The sequence below is a fragment of the Penicillium daleae genome (genome assembly GCF_028827525.1).
Source record: "Penicillium daleae strain IBT 16125 chromosome Unknown utg000008l_segment0_segment0, whole genome shotgun sequence".
Taxonomy (NCBI): domain Eukaryota; kingdom Fungi; phylum Ascomycota; class Eurotiomycetes; order Eurotiales; family Aspergillaceae; genus Penicillium; species Penicillium daleae.
Window position 1 is genome coordinate 4420611 of NW_026623156.1, and position 10151 is coordinate 4430761.

Genomic DNA, 10151 nt, shown 5'->3' on the forward strand with positions numbered 1-10151 from the left:
TCGGCAATATCGGCGATCGCTCTTGAGAATCTTGAGAAATTCATCCACTGCCACAGGATGTTCTTGCTGCCACAAGGTAGCACTAGGTCTCTTGCTGCGTTGGATTGATATTTCCAAGTGCGCTTCCCTCATTTAATGGCAGAATCAAAGAGCCGATGAAGGTCCCCTTGCCGCGTCATGTTCATAGATAGGTCCTCAGTGCATGACCACGTTGAACCATTACGATACTGTTTCCACTGAGATATCATGGCCTGAACCAGCTCGCCTTAATAGTGCCTATGAATCACGCCATGACGGCGTGCACGACGAAGACGATAGAAACACTCGCATAGATTCGTCCATAGAGCTACGAATATATTACGCATTCCAATCTCGATTCAATCAAGAGTATCTACGCCAGCAATGAAAATGAACAAATAGTTAGAATCTGATTTGTCTGTACATGCTCTAGTAAACTCTAACAAGGCGATATTTGAAACATCCAGACAAGCGAGCAACAGTTTGACAGCGCAGTCAATACAACACGGAATTAGGTACAAGAGAGCGGCAAATATGTATGCATGATCCAACTGCAAATGAGCGGTATCAGCTCAAGGCCAGCGGGACCAACAAGCCCTCAACAGCAACAAGCTGATTGAGAAAAGGTTATGAACACGAATGAACAAGAAACAAGAACTCCATTCATGCAGCAAATAAAAACAGCGAATCGTCGACTGAAGAATGATGTCTACGAACTGTCGGGAACAACGTAGTCGCATGGAAAAACCGAGAATTTTGGATCAAATCTAATAAGCGTGAGGCAGAGGAATTTTGGTCATTGTACCTCATCTTCGTTTATCATAAGCGAAGCAGACATAGGCTGTCATCGAGGTAATAGAGATGAGCAGCCACTTCACGACGTCAAGTTAGGGCATTCGCCCTGAGCACGCTGGAAAGCATTGGCGAAAAGGTCTTGCATAGCGCAATAGTGGAAGAGGATGCCGCCCAGCACGGCCAAGTGCCAGATGTTGTGGCTGCCGCCAAAGTAGTCAAAAAGACCCGGCTTCCAACGCTCCGGGACCTTGGAGGCATACACGCACGCCCCGACAAAGTAAACCAGGATACTCTTCACAACGGGGGCATAGAAATAAATGCACCATTCGAAGCCACGGGAGTAGGAGAGCTGTGCAAGAGGGGCGAATCCAGTGAGAGCAAGGGTGACGTAGAAAGCGACGCGGGCCCAAGCCATATCGTGACGGTTGAATGTTGGGTGCCAGGGGAGAATGATACCACCGATACCAAGGCCCATGGTAAGTAGAATGTACGTCCAGCGAGAGGTAGGCTCGCAGTAGAATGCAGTATACTCGGTGGACACGATCGACGCGGCCACCAGCAAGGAAATTCCCGTGTAATCAACACAGGCGAACCGCTCCATAAGACTTTGAGAGGCAATGCTGTTCATAGTGTGCCAGATGGTGCTGCAGACCAGACACTTGCACGCGGCAAAGAAGAACACAGCAGCAATCATGATATCCGCCTTGGTGCTCACGTGGAAATTGGTGTGGAGCGGGTAGAAGTAAAAAGCGATAGCAAGGACCAGGATCAATCCAATGATGTGCGACCAAATGTTGACAAACTCGTTTGAGAATGAGAAGACTGAGTGGATACACTCCACCTTGGAGGTGCTGAAGCGGTAACCGTTTAGAATGTGCGGGTTTACCCTCCAGGGGTCCGGCAGATCGGCATAGGTAATCAAGCGCTTCTCTTGGGCGAGACGGATAGCCTCGTCGATGTTTTCTCGGAGAGCATCGCGGGCTCGGCGAGCACGCTCCATTCCCTCGTCAACCACCTCTCGGGCGTGCACGAGTTTAGAGTCCATGGCCTTCCATCCGTCATCCAAGGTGCCGTAAATGCCACGGTCGTGGATGGCGTGGGCCCGAGACTCTAGCTCGGAAAGGAAAGACTCCATTAGGCGCAGTCCAGCTTGTGCCTTTTGTTCGAGAGTCTCCTTGGTTGCCAGGGCCTCGTTGTAACCGTCTTCCAGGGTTTCCACGAGGATCTTGGCCCGTTTCTTGCCACTGCCCATAAGTTCACCAGATGCGAGCGAGCATTGATCTCGGACGGCTTCCAAGGTGGCATATCCCCGTCGCAGGCTGGAATCGATCTGGTCCATGTGAGATTTCCGGTATTGCTCAATCCATGACATCCGGCGCTCGAGTTCGGCAAGAAATAGTTCGACCTAGGGTACTGTTAGAGCGGATCTGATAGCCGGAAAAATCCTCCAGAGTGAGGCTCACTCGAATGAAGACAGTGTCTGCATCCTGATAGTCACAGGAGAGCCTCCGCGGGACATGATAAGAGTGTCGACGTCGCCGGTCCCGCAAGAGCGCAGTGTCCTCGCTGGGAGTTGCAGTAGAAGACGCGACCCCGCCCGCATAGGACTCCATAGTCACTGACGTTGCAGTGCAGGGCATTGTTTAACAGCGGAGGTTTAGCCTCCCAGGGGCAGCGTGGCCACAACCACAAATTCCGTAATTTTTGAGTTCAAGAACGATGGGCTGGGCAAGTCCTTTGAAAAGGGGGTTGAGCGTTGAGCGTTGAGTGTTGAGGAATCGGGAACTGTAAGATCAAGCGACGAGTGACGGAGGAATAAGAAACACCGGGGGGAAGATCGAGTCTGTTTGAAACCAGGAAGAACAGACTACTATGTACACGACATGACCGGAAAGATGAAGACGAAGGGAAAGAGGAAGGTGGGAGGTGGAGGGTGGAGGTTGGGAGAGTTGAAGAAGTTCCCAAGGACGTCAGAAAGACGGGGCTAAAGTCCTGCCCCAACCATCGGCCGCTCAGCATTCACATGGAGCGACCGGACGGCGGGAGGCGCTGCTCGATTTGATCCGTCCGCAACTCTTTCCGTCTCCACTTGGGCCCTCGTTCAATCATCAATTCGAACCTTCGACCGATCTTGTCCTTTTCAAGTCAGGTTCATCCCACCCCTCTCCCTTCGCCACCTGCTCCTCCGAAGTCATGGCTATCAGTGAAATCGTCTCGGACGAGTCGCTGCTGCCCGTGCTCGGCACCAGTGCAGAGACTTTGGCTCAATGCCAGCAGCTGATAGCCCTGTTGAATCCCGACACCAGCCCGACCGATCCCGCCGGTCTCAAAGAACTGTCCCTGGCCGTGTCGAAGCAGCAAAAGATCCTCTTTGCTCGACTTGCTCAACTGCGCGGTCAAAATCGGGATGCCATCTTCCGTGTGCGCGACACGAAACACGCCACTGCCGAGGCTCGACAGGAGATTGACCGACTACATCTTCAACTCCAGAACTTGTACTACGAGCAGAAGCACCTTACGGGCGAGATTGCCGCCTGCGAGTCCTATGAGTGAGTCGAATCTGGGGAACCTACGTATGTTGCGTTGCCACCGTTGGACTGGGCTAATTAAGAGGTTTACTGCCTGACAGTCACAAATACCTTTCACTGCCTCTGATCTCGGTCGAACAGTTTCTGGAATTGTTCCCCGAGCATCGCGAATCCAGTGAAAACGACCTCATGATCGCGCGCATCAACCACGAACATGCCGAACGAGAGAAACTCGAGCAGGCGCGCCAAGAGCTCCTAAAGCGCAAGCAAGCGTTGATCGCAGAGAACAAGAAGCGCAAGGATGATTTGGCCAACCTGGATCAGGATCTAGAGAAGTTTATCGATGTGGGTGACCTTCTTTACCTCAACTATTATTCGGAGATGATACATTTTACTAACCTATCTCTGCGAGTCCAGGCAGCCAAACCCATTCAAAAGATCTTCGAAAAGGAATACTGAGGATGTTGTGATGGTAGTGGACTTGGGGCGCGCTACGAGGTCAAGAGGCTTCTACACTTTTTGGCGACGACATTGGGCTGGCGTTATATTGGACAAATAGATACCCTCTTTGATTTAATGAGATGCTTCGCATATACTCTTTCCCTCTATAACACGTCGTGGTTCCGGCTTAGGAGGTCAAGGCTCCTTTTCATTTACCGTGACAGTAGTACGCATGATAGAATTTCCAGAGGTGCTCAGTCGTGGGCTTAAGAGTGTAACGGCCACAGTAATCGCATTGGCCCAGTGTTATCATTCAAATACTCTCAAATAATCCGGCAGTTCCAATGTTTGGCGTTGATTCCTCTTGTCACCAAGGTCCTTGGCTGTATACCCCACGGGTAGCTTGTCCTCGGCGGTGCCACCTGTTCCTCCCTTCTCCGCCTTTAGCCTCTACGACAGGTCCACGGCAGCACTTCGAGTAATCACCTTGCTCTGGCGGTCTCCAGGGCACAAAGCATGTCCCGATCATGACGAGCAAAACTGGAGACCATGAGTCTCCTCATGCCTCAGCCACATTGACAGCCGACACCAAACCACGCGCTCAGCGCGTCCCGCCCCCCGAGACCCCAGAAGCTATCCAGGCGCGATTCCGAGTCATTGCTGCCTTTTGGGCCGTCATAATCTTTCTAGGATTCCCAATATGGTGGAAGACTACTTCCATTTACCGGGCGCATTTGCCAATCCAGGACATGGCTGATTGGGCAGATGGCAAGGTAAGTCTTCCCCCTGGGGGGAGGAGATTGAATGCGCCATCTCGAGAGCTTCATTGCTGACCCCGATCGTTATAGACATGTCGCCCGGTTTTTCCGCTTGAAATTCACGTCGCAGCACCGACTATGCAACTGCCTGAGTCGCAGCATCTCGTCCGCACGACTCAGCATGCCCTCGACGATCTCAATGAATTCGCCGCCCACCATCTTCGCCTCAAGCTGACGAACGACACCGAGGCTTCCACTGCTCCAAGTGGTGATGATAACGCTACTGCTGGAATTACAGCCGACGATGGACCAGACACTGCATTGACCGTTCGCGTGGTGCCCCAGGAGGGTCTGGCTACCCCTAGGTCTGAGCTACGCGCAGACACAACTCAGCTCGACATCTTCTATCCACCGAGTCAAGCGCCTGTTCCTTCGTCTTCAAATCCTCCACTGTCGGTCTTCATCGCAGAAGAGCTGCAGCGGTTGTACAGCGAAGAAAAAGCTACCATTGCTCACATTCTTTCTGGCGGCACGGCCGGTCGTGACTCAGAGACCATCAGCCGACGGTTGCGACGGTCAATGAAGTACGCCGATACGTATCATCTATCATTCTCTTTATTTACGCCTGGTTCTGCTCCATCCTCGTGGCATATCGAAGCCGCTGTACAAGAGTACCTCTCTCCTCTCCTTCACGCATTCGCTCCTATCAGCAACTTCACTATCGACACCCAAGTCCAGCTCTATGCGAGATTCTCGCCTATGACTCCGGCACCTGTGTACGATGAGGCTGAGTCCGCATGGACCTTGAAGAAGGAAGATCTCAGCGCATTTATCAATGCCGCCGAGTGGCCGTTAAACCCTAGCATTGGCAGTGGCCCTACTCTCAACTTCATTCTTTATGTCCCGGATCCCTCTCAATCACCCATGATCGTCAAGGAAAACCGTGCATCCAGTTGGATTGTCCCCCAATGGGGCGGTGTTTTCCTTCTCAATCCGCCTCTTGCACAGGCGAGCAAGGGAGGGCAAACCAATCCAGCCCATATCACTCAGGAGTCATTGCGCCCAGCATTCATGACCTTTTCCCATCAACTTTTGACTCTCCTTGGCACCCCTACCACCCCTGCCTCTCTCCCGCTGCGCCTGCAGTCCTTAATTCGCGTCCGTGCTGCAACACTTCTCCTTTCCGCTTCATCCACCATGGGCTCTCTGGCCCGTCTTACTGAATCTCTCCCATCTATCCCCATCCCTGCTACCGTTGCATCGTCAGTCTCCACGACACTTTCCCACCTTTCTTCCACCTGCTCTCATCTCCGTGGGGGCCGCTTCGGTGCTGCTCTCGCCAGTGCTCGGATCGCAGAGAGCGAAGCTGAACGCAGTTTCTTCGAGAAGAGTATGGTTGGCCAGGTCTACTTCCCAGATGAGCACAAGGTTGCCGTCTATCTACCTCTGTTAGGTCCTATTGGTGTCCCCCTGCTGGTCAGTTTGATGAAGGAACTGAAGCGGCTTGTGGCAGGGTGGAAAGCGCGGAGGCGTTCTACGGCATAGAGCACTCTAGTCTAAACTTTTTTCTTATATTCTAGGAATTGTGCATATACACGTTTAAGAATTGATAATCTTGTTGCATTTTAACAAAGTTCCATCGCATAAAGCTTTCTATTACTGGACAGTTCATATTAGGTTGTCCAACCGGGGGAAAAATTGGAAAAAATGCGTAGCGCAAAGTTAGAGCCAGGTATCTTGAACGAATGAGAAGATATCAACCCGAATAATGCACATATATACCAGAAAATGTCCGGCAACCCTTGGCGTTCTCCTTCCGTTCTAGTGCTCACCCCCTCGCCGCTTTTGCTCACTGAGTAGAATTGAGCACGCCCCTGAGCGACCTGACCTGCTCAGTGATCGTTATGTAATCAGACTGATCCGCTCACTGGGCCTGATCCTATATACCTAACTATATATAGTAGCGCACGTCTATTATTACATCGTAACAGAAAAAGAAGAAAGGTTCTATCTACCGCGTTGGAAACCTTTTTGTGGTAGGCGAACGGAACCTTTTATCAAACACCAATTGACCTGTTCACTATACAACGCTTTGCCTAATTCATTCTCGATCGTGACACCAACTTCAGTGTAAATACTCCCATATGATAGCACGAGCTGCCCACTATAGAGGCAGTCAGCATCACCAACAGATAGGCTTACTGTATATAGTCTAATTGGTGTAACGAGTAACTAGTACCCATTCGGAAATCCGTTTAGGCCATAGTGAGGTCGAATTTGAGTACGAGGTGTGGGTGATTCCTACTCTATTATGCCAGTAGACAAACGCATGGTCTCCCTAGAGATTCCCGTACTCAGCCCTGGGTTGTAAGTCTTCATTCTCACACCAACTATTCTCGTAATACGAAGATGTAGAAAGGTATCCAGAAAAAGCAGAAAGGACAGATAAATAGAAAGAAGATTCATACCCAGTTATTGTACACTAATCTTACTCCATTACCCATCGTGTATTTGATTATTACTGAAGCCGGAGTAGAATAACAGATGCTTTTTAGTCCGTACCTCGTCATAGGCACCGCATATATACACCGTGTCCCGCAACTGGTGCCAATAATTGTGGTGCTTCGTATCCTAACTCAGTCATTGGTCGAATTCTGGTTATGTATTCTTCTTGTGTTATCGTGATATGGGTTTTATACAACTGGTGAGGTGCATCGCCAGAGTCGCGTCCCTCCAGCTGAGATACGCGCTCTTGCTTGGCCAAGATCAACAACTGTCCCAACTGACTGACATCACCCTGCATCGTCTTCACTCTCTCCCTGCTCGACGAAATCCAACTCTTAGCCCTAAAGTCAAGCTCCTACCGCTTAATCCTTGCTCCGTAAGTACTCTCTGCGATTTGTGTCAGTATACGCTGCTCACTTAGGATGATGCTAATAGCCTTGACGTCAAGAACGACCCTCTCAAGATGTCTCGTCCGGCGCTCCATATCGGTCCCGAGATGTTGATTGCGTCCGCGCCGCCGCAGCTCCTACTTGGCCCATACCATACACAACACAGCGCCTTACACGACCTCGAGTTTACTGGTGTCCTTCAGCCATGGCAGGGCTTTTTGAGCTCTGTGCAGACGGCACACCAGAATTACACTTTTCGCAGTCAGACCCTAGCCCTGACACTTAAGACACGAGACCCTTATGCCCAGGGAAACGTCGAAATTGGTGATGAACATGGTCTTCTAGGCCGTTTCCACAAGCACTTTGGCGACGTGCTCAATTCTGTCTTCACATCACACTCAACCGGAATACGCTTTGCAGATTTCAAATGCGTACAGTCTACCTTCAGTGGCACGCCTGATGTGATCCTGAAGGACGACAATCACCATGTGAAGGTCGCTGGAGAGCTCAAGGTGCCATGGATTGCGGATCACTGGCTAGAAGATAAATACAACGACGTCGACCAGCTAAGGATAATACTTGCTCAGCCGATCAAGTATATGCAGGGGCTAGGGTGTGTGTATGGATTTATGAGCAACTACGAAGAGACAATTTTTCTCAGACAGCTAGTGGATAGCCAAGGGGCATAGAGGATCGAGTATTCTCCCGTGGTCCGGTCGTCTGACACTTACGACAGGCACCGGACGAATCCCCATGCTGTCTCCGCTAGGCAATGTTTCTTTTATGTAGGGTGCGATGCGTTGAATCATGGAGTAGTCAACAACACCACGCCGAGATGGGTTGTGCCGAGATAGTGTGGAACAAATTCTACTGACCTCGTTCTCATCTGCAGACAGGCGATCATCATTGGGTGCTTTCTCTAGAGATTAAATCTACGTTATCGTATCCGCTACAAGTAATAAGTAAGCTCTTCAGATACATGAAACCTTCGACTTGCAGAAGACATTCAAGGGGAAAAGCGATTCAATCTCATTCTGAGACTCACTAACTACAACACGGCTGATTTTTTAATACTTCCATTTCCGCGGGTCAGAGGGCCAGTCTCTGTCGTGGTGTCGCTTGGCCAGCCTGTACTCGACATAACGGGAGTCTGACCATTCCAATTTATCACGGATTGGCCATCCTCTTCGGAAGCCTGAGATGCGACTAGACTCATGAGCAATTAGTAAGTGTTTCTAATATATGTAGGATCCTTGACGTACACATTGCCGGTGGACTGATCATAAATGATCTTGGAGATTCTAGACATCTGTGGTTTTACACCACAACGTAGCATCTTTCTATTAAATGTATTAGCGCTCTGCCAGTCTACTATCTTGGGTTTGCGTAAGCTCACTCGAAGGCAGCACGGAAATGAACACGGATATCCTCTCGTGTACCAGGATCCAAGCTCCAGAAAAATTCCTCTGTAAGAGGCTCCCCAGGCACCTTCTCCCACACAACGTACTTGACAAAGCCTCCAGGAACAAGGTCATGCTCCCCTTGCTGTTTTTCGCAGTAGCCATAGAAACGTGGGACAGAGCTACACCCTTGACTCATTAGCAGCCTAAACGCCTCAAGTTCACCACACACTTCAGGAGGTTGGATTTGTTGGGCTAGTGTGGCCAGATCAGCGTCCTCAGTCCCAGTGATGGGAATCTGATAATAAATTCGCATGAAGGCCATTCGCGTCGGGTCCTCCTCTAGACAGCATAAAAATTTACCTACTGTCATGGGTGACCCACCGCCCATATCAACGTCTTCCTGTGTGAGGTGAACAGCCCTCTCTGACAGCTTTTTCGTGATTATCCACGAGCAACCAATCTCTGGCGGGGGCGAACCAGACAAGGAAATGGAAGGGGCCGTTGTGGATGTTGCCGTATTAAGCGTGGCCGCTGCGGCAGAGTCCGTAGCGAGCGAGACCGCCGACGGCGAGGCTGCAGAGGGGGGCGAGGCGGCTAGCGGGGAGATTCCGGGTGGGGAAGCCCCAAGTGGGGCCGCAGAGAGAGAGGCGGCAGACGCGGAGGAAGAAACAGCAGACGGCTGTTGCAGGGGGTCGAATTCGAGAAAGGTGGTGACCTTGGTCCCTACCAGGCGGCGGAGGAAACGGGAGTCGAATTCACTCATGGTGAAGAATCTGGTGAACAGGTGGTTTGAGAGGGGGATGATGATAGAGAAGAGATCTGATAAAACTGAAGGGATTCGTAATCGTATGAGGTGGATAAAAGGAAGGAATCCCGAGAATTATTGATGAACATCAAAAACAGACGTTCTGCTGCTTATCCTTCACCACCTTACCTGACGTAATGCTGAAATAGAACCTTCGCTAAGTTGCCTCAACTCCGTACGCAACAGGCCCTTGACAATATTGATAAAGATCACGTGGCAATGAGACCTACCGCTTTTAGAGTCCAATCAAATTGCCTCTTTCTGTCCCATATTGACTCATCTACATCGACATTTTAGAATCAAAGCCCTTCTACACACGATTGAGATAAGAAACAGGAAAGAGTGGTGACCTTAGTCCCTACCAGGAGGCGGAGTAATTGGACATTAAATTCACTCATGTTGATTCTTATCGGATTTATACAGTGCGCATAAATCCTAGTGTGTACACGAATCGTTCGTGCACGGTCGGGGGTCGAAAGGTCGTACGATCTAATCATAGATCTACGATT

The 10151-nt window shown here is 50.5% G+C and overlaps 5 protein-coding genes across 5 annotated transcripts; 3 read left to right on the forward strand and 2 right to left on the reverse strand.

The window, feature by feature from the left end:
• Window positions 1–892: 892 nt before the first annotated feature.
• N7458_010138 (hemolysin III family protein) lies at window positions 893–2453 on the reverse strand (the record flags this gene model as incomplete). The annotated part of the gene is made up of 2 exons (XM_056913520.1): window positions 893–2218; window positions 2277–2453. 2 exons carry the CDS (start codon window positions 2451–2453, stop codon window positions 893–895), a joined length of 1503 nt encoding a protein of 500 aa, XP_056762369.1.
• A 553-nt stretch (window positions 2454–3006) lies between these two features.
• On the forward strand, window positions 3007–3800 carry N7458_010139 (uncharacterized protein; the record flags this gene model as incomplete). The annotated part of the gene is made up of 2 exons (XM_056913521.1): window positions 3007–3362; window positions 3443–3800. The coding sequence occupies 2 exons, from the start codon at window positions 3007–3009 to the stop codon at window positions 3798–3800; spliced, it is 714 nt and encodes a 237-aa protein (XP_056762370.1).
• Window positions 3801–4309: 509 nt separating this feature from the next.
• On the forward strand, window positions 4310–6085 carry PIG-S (GPI-anchored transamidase GPI17; the record flags this gene model as incomplete). The annotated part of the gene is made up of 2 exons (XM_056913522.1): window positions 4310–4555; window positions 4631–6085. The coding sequence occupies 2 exons, from the start codon at window positions 4310–4312 to the stop codon at window positions 6083–6085; spliced, it is 1701 nt and encodes a 566-aa protein (XP_056762371.1).
• Window positions 6086–7508: 1423 nt separating this feature from the next.
• Window positions 7509–8123, forward strand: N7458_010141 (uncharacterized protein; the record flags this gene model as incomplete). The annotated part of the gene is made up of 1 exon (XM_056913523.1): window positions 7509–8123. The coding sequence occupies one exon, from the start codon at window positions 7509–7511 to the stop codon at window positions 8121–8123; it is 615 nt and encodes a 204-aa protein (XP_056762372.1).
• Window positions 8124–8370: 247 nt separating this feature from the next.
• Window positions 8371–9600, reverse strand: N7458_010142 (uncharacterized protein; the record flags this gene model as incomplete). Its single annotated transcript, XM_056913524.1, has 3 exons — window positions 8371–8640; window positions 8697–8774; window positions 8831–9600. 3 exons carry the CDS (start codon window positions 9598–9600, stop codon window positions 8502–8504), a joined length of 987 nt encoding a protein of 328 aa, XP_056762373.1. The 3' UTR covers window positions 8371–8501.
• Window positions 9601–10151: the final 551 nt, after the last annotated feature.